The following is a 16,352-nucleotide window of genomic DNA, read 5'->3' as shown; positions in this document are numbered from 1 at the left end:
AGACTCGGGAGAGACCTCCCATGAAAGCTGGATTCCCACCGATCGGTTGTTTTAAATCTTAGCCCACTAGTTCGAAATTAAGCACCCTAAAACTCGCGCCAAATTCACAGAGGTCCTCATGTTACAATTTAGGCAATAAAGGCCTACTCCTGGAGCGAAACTGAATGTTTGGACGGACGCCTTTCGGCCCCACAACTGTCCAGAGACTCGGGAGAGACCTCCCATGAAAGCTGGATTCCCACCGATCGTATGTTTCAAATTTTAGCCCACTAGTTCGAAATTAAGCACCCTAAAACTCGCGCCAAATTCACAGAGGTCCTCATGTTACAATTTAGGCAATAAAGGCCTACTCCTGGAGCGAAACTGAATGCTTTGACGGTCGCCTTTCGGCCCCACAACCGTCCAGAGACGCGGGAGAGGCCTCCCATGAAAGCTGGATTCCCACCGATCGTTTGTTTCCAATATTAGCCCACGAAATTGAAATTAAGCACCCTAAAAGTCGCGCCAAATTCACAGAGGTCCTCATGTTACAATTTAGGCAATAAAGGCCTACTCCTGGAGCGAAACTGAATGTTTTGACGGTCGCCGCTCGGCCACACAACCGTCCAGAGACTCGAGGGAGGCCTCCCCTGAAATCTGGATTCCCACCGATCTGTTGTTTCAAATCTTAGCCCACTAGGTCGTAATTAAGCACTCTAAAAGTCGCGCCAAATTCACAGAGGTCCTCATGTTACAATTTAGGCAATAAAGGCCTACTCCTGGAGCGAAACTGAATGTTTGGACGGTCGCCTTTCGGCCCCACAACCGTCCAGAGACTCGGGAGAGGCCTCCCATGAAAGCTGGATTCCCACCGATCGTTGGTTTGACCTCCAGTCAAATAACTCCAAATCAAGCGACCAAAAGTCCTGCCAAAATCACATAGTTCGTCATGTTAGAATTTACACAATAAAGGCCTACTTCTGGCACGAAACAGAGTGCTTTGACGCTCGCCGCTCAGCCCCACAACCGTCCAGAGACTCGGGAGAGGCCTCCCATGAAATCTGGATTCCCACCGACCTTTTGTTTCAAATATTAGCCCGCGAGGTCGTAATTAAGCACCCTAAAAGTCGCGCCAAATTCACAGAGGTCCTCATGTTACAATTTAGGCAATAAAGGCCAACTACTGCAGCGAAACTGAATTTTTTGACGGTCGCCGCTCGGCCCAACAACCGTCCAGAGACTCGGGGTAGGACTCCCCTGAAAACTGGATTCCCACCGATCTATTGTTTCAAATCTTAGCCCACTAGGTCGTAATTAAGCACCCTAAAAGTCGCGCCAAATTCACAGGGGTCCTCATGTTACAATTTAGGCAATAAAGGCAGACATCCCCTGAAAGGTGGATTCACAACGATCGAGTTTGTCGAACATCAGCCCACAAGCTCAAACTTAAGGGTTCAAAAGTTCTGCCGAAATCACATAGGTCGTCATGTTACAATTCAGTCAATAAAGGCCTACTACTGGAGCGAAACGGAATGCTTTGACGGTTGCCGCTCGGCCCCACAACCGTCCAGAGACCTGGGGAAGACCTCCCCTGAAAGGTGGATTCACAACGATCGAGTGTGTCGAACGTCAGCTCACTAGCTCAAACTTCTGGAAATGGGGAAATGGAGGAAGGCATAATAATTGCTGTGTCCCAGTGTCCAGAACTTTGGGCCAATAGAAATATACAGAGACGTCTCTGTGGGAGGCTTTCAAACTCCCTTTCAAAGCTCCCTGCTCAGCCTGAAATAGACCTCGAAGTGCTCTTCCTGGAACGAGAAAGCTGAAGAACAAGTTTAAACTCAGTTACTGCCGTGAAATTAGTGTGGGATATTCCCATTCCTTGTTTGCTGCTGCGTCACATCCTCCTCGTTAAAAGAAGCAAAGTTTGGAGGCTTTCTTTTCTCTTTTCCAAAGATGACAAATAATGTACATATTGTCAAGTTGCGGTCCACTAGTGGGAAAGCCTAACGACTTCCTTCTGGGCTGATGCAACACCACTTCCAAATATTGGATGGCCGCACCCCCGTTGCTCTCATCGTTGTCGTCCTTTCCATATGAGCAAGTGCAGTGTGAAAAGACCTTAACACCATCAAAGTTAGAGATGAGCTAACACTGACCCCCTATCCCCCCCCCCCCCCCCCCCCACACTCCTTTTACCACCTTCGTTCCAATGATGATGAGTAGATGCTGTCCATCTGGTCGGTTGGAGAAGAGGACTTGACAATGGACAACCTGGAGCCCCTGACACCTGAGTCACTACATTTCCCTCGAGTGAAGACTCCTCGGTGTCTACTTGCCACTCCTGGAATGGTTTATTCACCAAACAGGTGACTGCTTTTTCTCAATTCTGTCCACGCAATTCAGAAAGTGTTGTGTCGCTATAAAATGTTTCCACCTACTAATGGATGATTTAAAGGGGGACAGTTTAAGGGTTTATGACAATTGGCCAACCTCACCGACGTCACACAGTGTCACTACAATATGTACAATATTTTCTACACATTTTGTTTGCAAATTTCTGAATTTGCTTGAATATGTTTACAGTGTGTTTAAAAAGTGTTTTTAATAAGTTTGTGTTTCAAACATGATGGAGGAGGGCTAATACTTTTTTTAAATTATTAATTACGTGGTCTTTTGCAAATTTTTACCTATTGCAGGTGGGTCTGGAATGTATTCCCGCAATAAATGGGGATTCACAGTACAAGTGAAAACCCATTTACCATTTTTACAATTTTTCTGTCAAAATACACGAAGAATTACGTTAATATCCACTTGTCACAAGCTGGTCCAAATCATCACGCAAATACAAAGTACTGCATTTGTTACCATGATGACTGGGGCGGAGCTAGTGCATGGAACTAAGAAAATTGTAAACAGCGTTGCCAACTTTGGCTTTCCAACCTCGCGACATTTTTTCAATAAATTCACACTTGAAGGCACCCCAACTATTTGTATCCAAACAATAAAAAGTACATTTTCCATAGTTTTTCCGCTTTACTAAAATTGATCAAACCTTGAAACTGTTTTTATCAAGTGTCTATCAGTTTTGACTAGTCGGAAGCTGTAATGCAACAGAAATCTAAATGTATGTTCCATAGAACACCCTATTTACTTAGCATCTTCAGAAACCTCTATTTAGTATATCCCTGGCCAATCTGATCATATTACAATTTCTTGAGATAACAGAGTATTAGGATCCGACATTGGTCTCCTTATGTCCTTGTCTGTTTTGACAGTGTTGACTAATTCGATTTTCCCTCTTCCCTAGTTCAAAGAATGAGGACCTGTATGTCTTTCAACTCCAGAAAATGAAGAAACCAAATCAGGTCAACGGCTGCAAACAAGTTCCAGCGAAGGTACTATTGACACCCTAGTAATTCCTTGTCAGTCAATTTTAAGAAGCAGGTTAATTAATACTTTTTTAAATATCCCTTTCAGAGCTTCTCGCCCATACCAGCAGTCAAACGAACAACGGGAAAATTTGAAATCCCAGGTAGGTTTCACTTACAAGGTTCCCATGGAGGTGGATTGCTTCCAATCCAATTCAACTTTATTAACAAATGAATGAAAACAAATATTTCAAAATTAAAACAAATTTTTTTAATACTGTGTGTGTGCGTGCGTGCGCACATACAAGTGAATCAACTGTAAGTAAAGTGACCAGCAGAGAGACCTGTTTGGACGTACTAATAATATATTCTGGTGTGCCGACCTTGGTCACTGGGAGGTAGTACTGTACAGTATAATATAGTCATGTGGACAAACGAAGAAGAATAGACTTCTTCTGCTGTAATACTAACTCAATAAGTCGCTATAATACTCGTTGTTTTTTGAAGGGGTTGAAGAATATATGCCTTGTGATTATTATTTTATCTGCATGTGTTTAAATATCCGTTGCTTCAAGGGTTATAAAATTGTGACTGTTGGTGCTAACGTTAGCATGTCAATGGTGTTTTTCTTTTATTTTTAGTTTTTTCTTTACATCAAGCTGAAGGAACCTGTGTTTAAAATCTCCTATTACTCTCGTGGTTCCCAGCGTGCTCGTTTTCGTGAAAGAACTACGTTCATAACAATGTATTAAAAACCAACCAATTTATTCCTGACAGAGGAGTCTATACATTTTGCAGAGCTCTGGGTTCGTAACTATCCCTATCTTATCCTTAGCAGATAAGAGTAGTCGAACAAAAACTATCTGATTCTACCCCAGACTTATACAATGTTTCAAACGGGCCAGTATGGAATCGCTGTCGTCTGATTGGTCCGTGGTCTAATCTGACGTCATCGTTGTTCCGCAGAATGATGACCATTTGAGCTGGCTCCAGGTGTCGCCTCCAGACGGCGTCCCACATTCCTGAATTCAATGCCTATAGTGGCTCCCCGCAGTCCTCTTCTTCCTTGACATCTGTTCTTTATTGTCTCCAGACACACCCTGATGGGGGGGCTTTCCTGCAATAAACTCCTACCCCCTTATCTGATTATATTGCACTACACATCCTTGCTTACCTTCCAAACTAGTTACACCATGAAACTCTATATTATATTATATTACATATAGAATTACATATTAGAATATAAAGTGTTCTATATTTCCTTCAATGAGCTTTCTTTTTAAAACCAATATACACGTTGCAATCATATGTTCAGAACAAGTTGATGATACAATTTCAAAAAGTTACACATTGTACACAAACATTTTATCTTCATCAATAAGTGATTAATGAGTCTACTTAAGCTTTGGCTTTAAACTTCAAATGGATAACGTGGTTACCATGGTAACACGTTGGCCCAGCGCATCAGTGGACACAGGAGCAGGAACGCCACAGCCATGGATCACATCAATGGGCGTGCATTTTTAAATTACATATTTAATAGTTCACAAATAAAAATTCATATTCTTCACCTAATTTGACGTAAACGCGTATACACGCACATTTCCCCCATCAAGGAGTCTGTAAAGTGCAAGCCCAGACACAGTAAACTTGAAATGAACGCCACATTGCACACACCACTGGAGCGTGTCGCTCTACTTGGCACAACACCACAAAAGCCTGGAAGGCAAAAAGGCAGCAGCGCACACTGGATGCAGAAACAGCACCCGACTACAGTGGAGCTTGGCAATGCTCGACCGTGAGCGGAAATAAGCATGTTCCTGCATGCGCTATCATTTTGTATGCCCCTCACAGCAAGCATCTGCTTACACTAAACATGCTTACGCAAACGACGAATTTGCCCATTTGGCCAACTTGATTTCTTGATTGATCCTATCGTGTTTATGAACGCACGGGGGGGATGGTTGGGGGGACCTAGAGGGTGGTGGGGGATTGGACAGCAAACCCACGAGAGCAAGACGATAAGAACAATTGGGAACTACTGGCAAAGCAAACATTCACATTGGTGCATTACATCTAGAGTCAGATGATCATGAACCACCCCCTTGACCTCTTTAGTTGAGGTCACAACAAGCCAAACAAAGTAAAAACCACTTGAGCACCTTGCATGTGCACATCATTATCAGTATTATTATCAGTAGTATTATTAACAGCTCAACACACAAATACATTCAATGTTTTTCTTTTCTGTTCAACGTCCAAGATTTCTGCACATCGGCTTCTGGTGTCATTGAAGGTTGCAAGATGTAGAAACAAGGTGTCCCCGAAAAGTCTCATTTCAGTCTGAAGGCGGTTTCCATCGTGTTGTTTCTAAAAGATGGCTGTACTCTGCTACATGCAAGCAACGTGTAGACACTGTTTATGACAAAATGACATAATTGTAGGCTCTTTCATTAGCACAGCAGGCCAGTGGAGGAGCAATGCAAGTGACACCGCTTCGAAAAAAAAATGCACAGTAAGGAAACGCAAAACAGCTAATCCTTGCCGCCTACGCTACAGTCAGGACAGCGGGTGCCAGCAGATAAGAGGACGGCATCTCCTCACTCGCGGCGGTCAACGTTAGGGGCCGGAAAAGATCATCAGTTGCCTGCCGATTCTGCTTCAGGAGTCGTACACTTGACATCCCATGTTCCGAAAGCGGCACGACCACAAGCGATTACAAACTCCAAATGCGCGCTCATACAAAAACCACGCTGTATCCTATATGTTGGATATTGCCGTTGGGTGGAATACTTGCATGTCCAAAACCATTACCTTTCAGGAAAACAAAATGACTGTCTTTATTAACACTGCATCATCAAAGAGCAAGCAAGTTACAACGCTCAGTCATTTGTAAGAATAACAGACCCACGTGTGGACTGAACAACAGTATCAATTGGTGAAAAAATATGAAATTGAACAGATTTGGGTAAGTCACTGATGGTGTAGTGGTACACTTGCCTGACTTTGGTGCAGGCAGCGTGGGTTCAGTTCCCACTCAGTGACGGTGTGAATGTTTGTCCCTGTCTATATGTGCCCTGCAACTGACTGGCGACCAGTTCAGGGTGTAGTCTGCCTTTCACCCAAAGTCAGCTGGGATAGGCTCCGGCTGACTTTGGGTGTGTTTTATCGGCTGTTCCAACCTGAGAGCGAGTTGTTTGACTTCTGCTTGTGGAGCTTTTCCTTCTCCCTCTTCACCTTGGCATGATCTTAAGCTTTATGCTGCTTTTACTACTGGGACGCACCAACCCCTGGATGCACACACAATCACACGTGGCACAACGCACACAAGCACGCACGCCAGGGAGTTTCGCAATCCTTACCTCCTCAGCACAGTGCATTAGTGGACAGATCCAGTGGATGTCATCCAGCTTGTGGAGCTCAGCACTCAGGCTGTTCAGGGTTAAGTGGAGCCCCTCTTCCTCAGGGAACTCGGACTGAGGAGGATGAGAAGAAGGGTGCGTGAGAGATCAGATGGCCAAAAAGTGGCAGCAGCTAGTGGCGAGAGAGGTTACCAGATGTTTTCCATCCAGAAGCATGGTTGTCTCTGCCTGGAGAACTTTGCTGCTGTTGACAATTTCCACAGCTGTGCTGCGACTCCAAAACTGAAAATTAACAACACTGGTTTGAGTGATTTATCCAAAACCTACAAAACATGTATTTTTGGGAAATAAAGTCAAACATTTGGGGTTAGTCCTACATCAGAGTTGTGGCGCACTTTTCTTTTTAAATTCATGACATGTCAGGCCACATGTTCTCTGGACTACAGTAAAGTAGTCCTGTAACATTAGTCGAGCCCTGCACTCACTTTATCCGTGTACATCAGATATATGGTACAAAAATGGTATGAAATTCACAAAACACACCGCGCTGCAAAAGCTGTATCACGGGTACTTCATATTGATGCACTGTGGGATGGTTTGGGGTTGACACGTAACAGCGTCCTCGCACATCTCATGTACAAATGTGCATTGAGTGGGTCCAACGGGCCGTCTGTAGTCCCGTCTGGACCCATCTGCCTACACCTGGTGTCCCTACCTCAGGGCTGGACAGCTTGGCCTCGGTCAGCACCATGGCGCTGGCGTTGACAGCGTGTGCCAGCTCCTGCTCCACCAGCTTGTGGGTCTTAGCGGCCTCGCGGATCCTGGGGAGGAGTGAAAACAGGAAGGGATGATATATCAAGTGTTATAATAAAAACAATGGTATGTCAAGTTAGGACATCCTTCTGTTGGATATACATTGATTTATATGGACATTACAAAACATTTGGCCATTATGGGGTTAATTTCTACATTGAAACACTAAATGTTAGTGGTGTAAAAAGAAAAGAAAATACAATGACACCAGAGGTTATATAAGGATGTGCACTCAGTTTGGCTCAATTCGAGTTGGTTCACCAGAGTGCGAACATCGCGAACCTGGTGTGCTGTGACTGTGTGCCATTAGACCTGAGGAAGGCTCAGCGTTGGTGGAAGGACCGTGCACCCCCTCCCGATCCTGGAAGGGGGATTACGTGCCTGTGTCCGGGAGAGGGAGGGCTCGGTTCCCCTCACCTAACCCTTGTAGGTCAGGAGTTCATTCCCCCTAACCCTAACCTTTTCACATTTGGTTATATTGAAGCCATTTGCTAAAATCATTTAAGTTAATTTTTAATGGTTGTTTGTTTATATGTGCCCTGCAATTGGCTGGCGACCGGTTCAGGGTGTACCCCGGCTCTCACCCAAAGATAGCTGAGATAGGCTCCAGCACACCCGCAAACCTCATGAGTATAAGCAGTACAGAAAATTTATGGATGGATGGAAAAAGTTGATGCCACGACTCATCTTTCTTCAGTTAATGGCTGTATAATTAGATTGGGAGATCATCTTCAGATAGTAATGTCTACAAATTACATTGTGTTGGCAACCTCTCCTCTCAGATTTCATACGATCAAATGTCAGTTTCAGTCAACCCATAAAGCATTGCAAAATGGATACACCTCATTTTGTATTTACAGGAACCATGTCTGTTATCTGAAGGGAAAATAAGAAGTTCTTTGTCGTTTACTTGTTGATTATTGTCATACTATCGCAACTCCAACTACCGGAAACAAATTCCTTGGGTGTTTTTGACATACTTGGCAAGCACAGAGGATTCTGGTTCTGATACTGATGGTCGGCCTTTTTAAATCCATACAAGGCAAGGGGAAAACAGCCAGGGTACAGTATATGAAACATTTATATTACAGTACTTATATACATTCATTGCTGTTATAGCCTTTTTGGATTATTTAATGTAAAAAGGGGAGTTTGCAATAATCAAATTGCTAGCAAGATTTTAATTTAGCCTCACTTCACGCCCCCTGAGTCTGAACAAAGCCACGTCCCTCACTAACCCTAACGTGCACAAGACCGTACGAACGCGCATGGTAAACAAGCCGATGTGAGCCACGACTGCTCCATTGCTAGCATGACTTATTCATGATGGAGTGTTGTAAAACATTAAATGTTATCAATTTGATGTTGGATGTGTAGCATATATTGGTGTTGGATAAATTATAATTTATTTAAGGAATAAATTCATCGAAGGTGAACGATTCAATTTACGTTTTAACATCACAATCAAACTACTTTTGTCTCGTAAAGGGCACCATATATCTATTCTGTATGTGTACAATTGGGGAAAAGTGACAAAAAACCTCTTATAAGTCTCATAATCGGAAGTTTGCTACATTTAGGAAATAGGAATTCTACAAACCCAATTACAATGAAGTTGGGACGTTGTCCATCCATCCATCCATCGATTTTCCACCGCTTATCCGAGGTCGGGTCGCGGGGAGAATAGCTTTAGCAGGGACGCCCAGACTTCCCTCTCCCCAGCCACTTCATCCAGCTCTTCCGGGGGGATCCCGAGGCGTTACCTGGCCAGCCAAAAGACATAGTCTTTCCAGCATGTCCTGGGTCGTCCCTGAAGTCTCCTCCCGGTGGACATGCCCAGAACAGCTCACCAGGGAGGCGTCTGGGAGGCATCCAAATCAGCCACCTCATCTGGCTCCTCTCAATGTGGAGGAGAAGCAACTTTGAGATCCTCCCGGATGACCGAGCTTCTCACCCTATCTCTGATGGAGAGCCCTGATACCCTGCGGAGGAAACTCATTTTGGCCGCTTGTATCCGGGATCTTGTTCTTTCCGTCACAACCCACAGCTCGTGACCCTAGGTGACGGTAGGAACATAGATCAACCGGAAAAGTTGATCCTTCTTTACCACAACGGATCGATACAAAGTCCGCATCACTGCAGACGCTGCACCGATCCACCAGTCGATCTCCCATTCCATTCTTCCCTCACTCGTGAACAAGACCCCAAGATACTTCAACTCCTCCACTTAGGGCAGGATCTCATCAGAATCAGAATCAGAATCATCTTTATTTGCCAAGTATGTCCAAAAAACACACAGGGAATTTGTCTCCGGTAGTTGGAGCCGCTCTCGTACGACAACAGACAGTCAATTGACAGAGAACACTTTGAGACATAAAGACATTGACAAAAAAAAACAGTCAATGAGCAATAAAGGGTTAATAGTTATCTGGTAATGCCGGCACATTTTTTATTATTTTTTTTTACAATTGTGCAAAAAGATGCAGAGTCCTCTAGCACTTAGAGCAGTTCGAATGACTAATATTGCAATAGTCCGGTGCAATGACCATTGTGCAAAGGGCGCCGAGACTTCAAGGAATGTATGTGTCATGAACGGAACAGAGGATAGGACCCAAAAATGCACGACTCCAAAACAAATGGACTGTTTCAAAAAAGAGAGGTTTAATATACGGGCATAGGTCGGTACACAGGCAGGCAATCCAAAAAAGGCAACAGTATCCAAAAACATGAGGCAAAGAGGCGAGATCGATATTCGGAACAGGGTCTAATCTTACTGTGAGTCTGTGACGTGGAAACAAAGAATGCTGGAATGCGACGACAAGTTACAACGAACTGGCTACGCGAGAGAATGAGACACGAGGTGAAATGCAAGGGGTAATTAGGGTGAACGAGGCACAGGTGGTGAAGATGCTCTCAAGAGAAGGTGTGTGTGAAACAGGGAAGACAAAAACCGGAACCATGACAGTAAAGTGACAAGTAGTGCGATAATCTGGGACAATGTTGATTGTGCAAATGTTGCAAATACTCCTCAATCAGTGTGCAAATGGGGCAGATGCTATTCTGGCATGAGTGGCCAGTATTGGTCGACAACAGATATGCAAATAGTGCAGCGTGGCGAGACTACTACAGTGAGTGCACGAGTAATGTATAATTGGCCCCACAGAAATGTGACAACAAACTCGAGTCAAAAAATTGCCAGCATGTTGTAATGGAATTATAGGTTAGGTGTTTAAGAAGTTGATCGCAAGAGGGAAGAAGCTGTTGGAATGTCTTCTAGTTCTAGTTTGCATTGATCGGTAGCGCCTACCTGAGGGAAGGAGCTGGAAGAGCTGGTGACCGGGGCGCGGGGGGTCCGATAGGATTTTGCACGCCCTTGTCTTAGTTCTGGCAGCGTGCAAGTCCTCAATGGTGGGTAGGGGGGTACCGACAATCCTTTCAGCAGTTTTGATTGTCAGTTGCAGTCAAAGTTTGTCCTTTTTTGTAGCAGCACCAAACCAGACTGTGATGGAAGAACACAGGACTGATTCGATGACCGCTGTGTAGAACTGTCTCAGCAGCTCCGGTGGCAGGCCGTGCTTTCTCAGAAGCCGCAGGAAGTACATCCTCTGCTGGGCCTTTTTGAGGACGGAGTTGATGTTGGTCGCCCACTTCAGGTCCTGAGAGATTGTAATTCCCAGGAACTTGAAGGTCTCGACGGTTGACACAAGGCAGCTGGACAACGTGAGGGGCAGCTGTGGCGAAGGATGCCTCCTGAAGTCCACGATCATCTCTACAGTCTTGAGCGTGTTCAGCTCCAGGTTGTGTCGGCCGCACCACAGCTCCAGCCGCTCCGCTTCCTGTCGATATGCAGACTCGTCACCGTCCTTGATGAGGCCGATGACAGTGGTGTCATCTGCAAACTACAGGAGTTTGACAGTTGGGTTCGCTGAGGTGCAGTCGTTCGTGTAGAGAGAGAAGAGCAGCAGAGAGAGGACACAACCTTGGGGCGCCCCAGTGCTGATGCTGCGTGTGGATGAGGTGGCCTCCCCCAGCCTGACCTGCTGTGTCCTACCCGTCAGAAAGCTGTAAATCCACTGGCAGATGGCAGGTGAGACGCTGAGCTGGAGAAGCTTGGATGAAAGGAGTTCAGGGATGATGGTGTTGAACGCTGAGCTGAAGTCCACAAACAGGATCCTCGCGTAGGTCCCTGCATTGTCGAGGTGTTCTAGTCCCATGTTGACTGCATCATCCGCAGACCTGTTCGCTTGGTAGGCAAACTGCAGGGGGTCCAGCAGGGGACCTGTGACACTCTTGAGGTGGTCCAGCACGAGACGTTCAAAAGACTTCATGACCACAGATGTCAAAGCGACAGGCCTGTAGTCATTCAGACCCGAGATTGCAGGTTTCTTGGGGACTGGAATGATGGTGGAGCGTTTGAAACAGGATGGAACATCGCACATTTCCAGAGATCTCTTGAAGATCTGAGTGAAGACTGGAGCGAGCTGGTCCGCGCAGACTTTGAGGCAGGATGGGGACACATGGTCCGGGCCTGCCGCTTTGTTAATCTTTTGTTGTTTGAAGATGCGTCTCACATCCTGTTCATGGATGGTTAACGCAGAAGTCAGAGGTGTGATTGTGGTCGCGGGTGCGGCCGGGTGGGTGTGTGGTGTGAAACTGTCCTTTTCAAATCTGCAGTAGAAGGTATTCAAGTCGTTGGCTAGTGTGCTATTGTTCTCAGCTTGGGGGGATCGTCGCTTGTAATTAGTCAGCTGTTTTCAGCAAAGACCTGGCCATTTCTCTTACCCCCCACCGCCCTTACGACTGCACAATTAATCTTCTACCGGGGGTCCCTCTTCCCTCCAGCTGTCTCTTCAACCTTTTCCCCCCTGAGAAAAGAAAAAGCAATGGAGGACTATATCCATGACTCTCTCGGACTCATTCGACCTTCCTCATCTCCAGTAGGGGGTGGCTTCTTCTTTGTTGAGACAAAAGATACCACTCTCCGCCCATGCATAGATTACCGTGGACTCAATGACATCACCGTTAAAAATAAATCACCACTCCCCTTCATCAACCCCTCTTTTGAACCCCTCTGTGACACTCAGATATTCACCAAATCGGACCTACAAAATGCCTACCACCTCATCCGTATCCGAGAGGGGGATGAATGGAAAACCGCTTTCAATAACCCTCTCGGAGACTTTGAATACATGGTCATCCGTTCGGATTATCCAACGCCCCTGCAGCCTTCCAATACTTTACCGGTTTGTTTTTGTGTACTTGGAGGACATCCTCATTTTCTCTGTCTCCCCCGAATAACACCGCAGTCATGTAGGCCAAGTCCTCCAGCACCTCCTTGAAAACCGCCTGTATGTCAAACCTGAAAAATGCGACTTCCACCTCTCCTCCGTACATTTTTTAGGCTACATCATTGCCAAAAGACAGTTGCAACCAGACCCCGCCAAGATCCAAGCAATTATTGACTGGCCATTCCCACCACCCGGAAAGAACTCCAACGTTTCCTCGGATTCTACCGCCGCTTCATCGTTTATCATCTGGACTGATCAAAAGAACCTTTCCTACCTCCATTCCACCAAATGCCTTAAGCTCGCTGGGCCCTCTTCCTAAACCGATTCAATTTCAGCCTCTCCTTCCGACCTGGATCCCGCAACAGCAAAATAGGGTTAGATCAAATCAAGTTTGATGTAAAACCAGATTTCATTGTCAAGATGAGCATCCATCCATCCATCCATCCATCCATCCATCAATTTTCTGAGCCGTTGGTCCTTACTCGGGTCGCGGGCGTGTTGGAGCCTATCCCAGCTATCATCGGGCAGGAGGCGGGGTACACCATGAACGGGTTGCCAGCCAATCGCAGGGCACATACAAACAAACAATCATTCGCACTCACATTCACACCTATGGGCAATTTAGAGTTGTCAATTAACCTACCATGCATGTTTTTGGGATGTGGGAGGAAACCGGAGTGCCCGGAGAAAACCCACGCAGGCACGGGGAGAACATGCAAACTCCACACAGGCGGGGCCGGGAATTGAACCCCGCTCTAACCAGTCGACAACCGTGCCACCTCAAGATGAGGAACACATTTTTTATTTTATTTTGTTTTAAAATTCAGCTCATTGGCAGCATTTCGCAGCATTCACACTCAATTTGTTGCATGTTACAATTCCTACACTAGCTCCAGGTTATTTTGACTACTATTTATTGAAAAATAATTAGGCTGCTTAGCAACTATAGTACCTTTAGTCACTACCTGCTAAAAAAAAAAAGTGATAGGTTAAAAAGTAAAACCAGTCAGAGTGGATTTTGGGATTTTAAAATTGCATGAAATCCACAAGCTCCTCACTGAAGAGCTGAAAGACAATGTGTGTGTGTGTGTGTGTGTGTGCGCGCGCATGTGCGTGCACATGTGTGTTGGGGCCATGAAATCATGATACCAAAAAAGAAAGCAGAAACACAATGTGTACCAAAGTGGGTGAGGGTGGATTATTGGAGAGAGAGAGAGAGGGAACTGCTTTCTTCGGCTTGGATATTGGAGCATCAAAGCAAAGAGAGTAGGACGAAAAACTTTATCTGGATTTTACTTTGTTCTGGTAATATTTTATTCTCATTGGAAATTAACAGTGTGGAGTTACAAAGTCATACAGCTCTTCTATTTTTGGATCTCACTGCTGCTGTCAATGATCAGACCTAAAAATCATGGTTTTTTTTTCAAACAAAATTTTGGGACCAAAAGCTCTAATTGCTAAAGGAATTTCTGCATGCTGCAACAGTTGGAAACCAGCTAAAGCTTCATTATTAATTTAAACACTGTTGAACATTTGCTTGACTTTATTGTTATGTTTTTGTTTCACATTGTGTTCATACTTACTTACACATAGGACGAACATGTGGTCTTGCATAACTGACTTCTTCACCTATGAAACCACAAAGTCAGTGGTAGTCAAGAGCTGGACAATCGGCATCATCAACCGAGCCGTCCAACTCCTCATCTTCACTTATTTCATCGGGTGAGTAGATCTCTATTGCCAAACAAAACTTGTTAAATACCTTGCAATTATATTTCAAGCATTGAGGCTAAAGATGACAGAATCTTTAAACAATAGCCAGTTACATGCATACATATTTTTGGGGGGCAGGTGCTTAAGCCCAAAAAGGGCACCCATCTCCAAAATTATTCATACAACTTAGAAAAACGGTAGTATATATTTAACTTATTTGCAGTATTTCTATTAACACACCCAGCACAGTCAATAATACAATTAAGAAAGGAGCTAAAGGGAAACTATAGTGGATATAAAGCCTACACACGCACACACACACACACACACACACAATAATTGTTTTGTGAAATGTTTGTTTTGTTTTGCCTTTTCTTCTCTCCCATAGCCAACATCATTGTAAGCCATACAAGCAAGTAATTAATTCACATGCCTAATTATAAGTATATTTAACCTTTTATCAAAATTAAATAAAAGTTCTCTGAATTGACTAAATTCCAAATTGCTTTCAATAATTGAATTGACTTGACCATCACACACAGTCAAGGCTTCGCTATGCAGAAAAGGACCAACACAAAGCTATCAGATCACACTATTTTTGGTGTGAGCTGCCAACATAATGTCTTGCACCAAAACGTTGAACATTTGTCGGTAAAAACGGACTCCCGGTCCTGTTCCCCGAGTGCGACAAGCCCGAAGGGCACAGGTGACCCATTGCGTCAAATAAACATTAACAGTCACCAAATTACTCCAGCAACTTGACAAACAAAAGAGACAATAAGTCATTTCGGCCTCTTCTAGGTAATCTAACAGTTAATAACGTCGAACAATTTCACTTGACAACCACACTTGAACGTACGTTCCAATATGACGGACTCGTGGACACTGCAGCAGACATCACAGTCATGTCCGAGCACGTGTTTGACTTACTCCGTGACAAATTACAGGAGGAGACTCGGACACTCAACCTCCAACACTGTGAAATAACAATTCACCCATTTGCCTTAGCAAACACCCAATTAAACTCGCTTGTGTCATTACATTGGATAATTGTGTCCATCCATCCATCCATTTTCTGAGCCGCTTCTCCTCACTAGGGTCGCGGGCGTGCTGGAGCCTATTCCAAATGTCATCGGGCAGGAGGCGGGGTACACCCTGAACTGGTTGCCAGCCAATCGCAGGGAACATAGAAACAAACAACCATTCGCACTCACAGTCATGCCTACGGGCAATTTTAGAGTCTCCAATTAATGCATGTTTTTGGGATGTGGGAGGAAACCGGAGTGCCCGGAGAAAACCCACGCAAGCACAGGGAGAACATGCAAACTCCACACAGCCGGGGCCGGGGATTGAACCCGGGTCCTCAGAACTGTGAGGCTGACGCTCTAACCAGTCGTCCACCGTGCCGCCGATAATTGTGTCATGTTCCATAATTCATCCTGTGTTTGTGTCACCTGTCAAGTCAGTACCTTTGCTCATTGGACAAGATCTGCTAAGTCGTTTCATGCCATTGATTGACTATACTAGACGCGAGATTTGGTCACTGGTCCGGAGAGCCCTGCGAATGTCAAAATGCACCAGAGAAACCACCCAGTGCTACGCCCTGAGCCTCCTTGATGCACTGCCTCTACCAAAACCGCAGCCAGATGACATCCCTACAAAAGGGGGGTCCACACCGGTCATGCCGACAATGTCCACCAGTGGTCGCTCTCATGACACTGGCTCTTCCCTCAACATTTTGGGACCACAAGACTTTGTGGCGAGAAGCAGAATTGCTCCCTCTGAGTCACATATTGCGGGCCGTCCCAAAGCACTGGTCCACTTAT

General features: G+C 45.1%; 2 protein-coding genes and 1 long non-coding RNA gene across 5 annotated transcripts in view; 2 read left to right on the top strand and 1 right to left on the bottom strand.

Annotated features, from left to right (window-relative positions):
* The first annotated feature begins 850 nt into the window (after positions 1–850).
* LOC133488072 (mis18-binding protein 1-like) lies at positions 851–4,542 on the top strand. The gene is made up of 4 exons (XM_061795516.1): positions 851–2,348; positions 3,290–3,377; positions 3,460–3,514; positions 4,317–4,542. The coding sequence occupies exons 1-4, from the start codon at positions 2,206–2,208 to the stop codon at positions 4,319–4,321; spliced, it is 291 nt and encodes a 96-aa protein (XP_061651500.1). The 5' UTR covers positions 851–2,205; the 3' UTR covers positions 4,322–4,542.
* Positions 4,543–6,285: 1,743 nt separating this feature from the next.
* On the bottom strand, positions 6,286–7,048 carry LOC133487458 (uncharacterized). Its single transcript, XR_009791338.1, has 3 exons — positions 6,905–7,048; positions 6,713–6,826; positions 6,286–6,640 (listed from the first exon to the last, which is right to left on the bottom strand). It is a non-coding gene; the product is annotated as an uncharacterized LOC133487458 (long non-coding RNA).
* Positions 7,049–13,383: 6,335 nt separating this feature from the next.
* LOC133488257 (P2X purinoceptor 3-like) overlaps positions 13,384–16,352 on the top strand; it is a 115,661-nt gene continuing 112,692 nt past the window's right edge. For all 3 annotated transcript variants that reach the window (XM_061795898.1, XM_061795899.1, XM_061795900.1), the window contains exon 1: positions 13,384–14,535. In XM_061795898.1, the coding sequence (XP_061651882.1) occupies positions 14,414–14,535 (122 nt within the window). In that variant the 5' untranslated portion in view covers positions 13,384–14,413. The remainder of the gene's footprint in view (positions 14,536–16,352) is intronic.

Source organism: Phyllopteryx taeniolatus, chromosome 13, assembly GCF_024500385.1.
Source record: "Phyllopteryx taeniolatus isolate TA_2022b chromosome 13, UOR_Ptae_1.2, whole genome shotgun sequence".
Taxonomy (NCBI): Eukaryota; Metazoa; Chordata; class Actinopteri; order Syngnathiformes; family Syngnathidae; genus Phyllopteryx; species Phyllopteryx taeniolatus.
The sequence above is the reverse complement of the archived record's forward strand: the minus strand, read 5'-3'. Positions and strand labels throughout refer to the sequence as shown.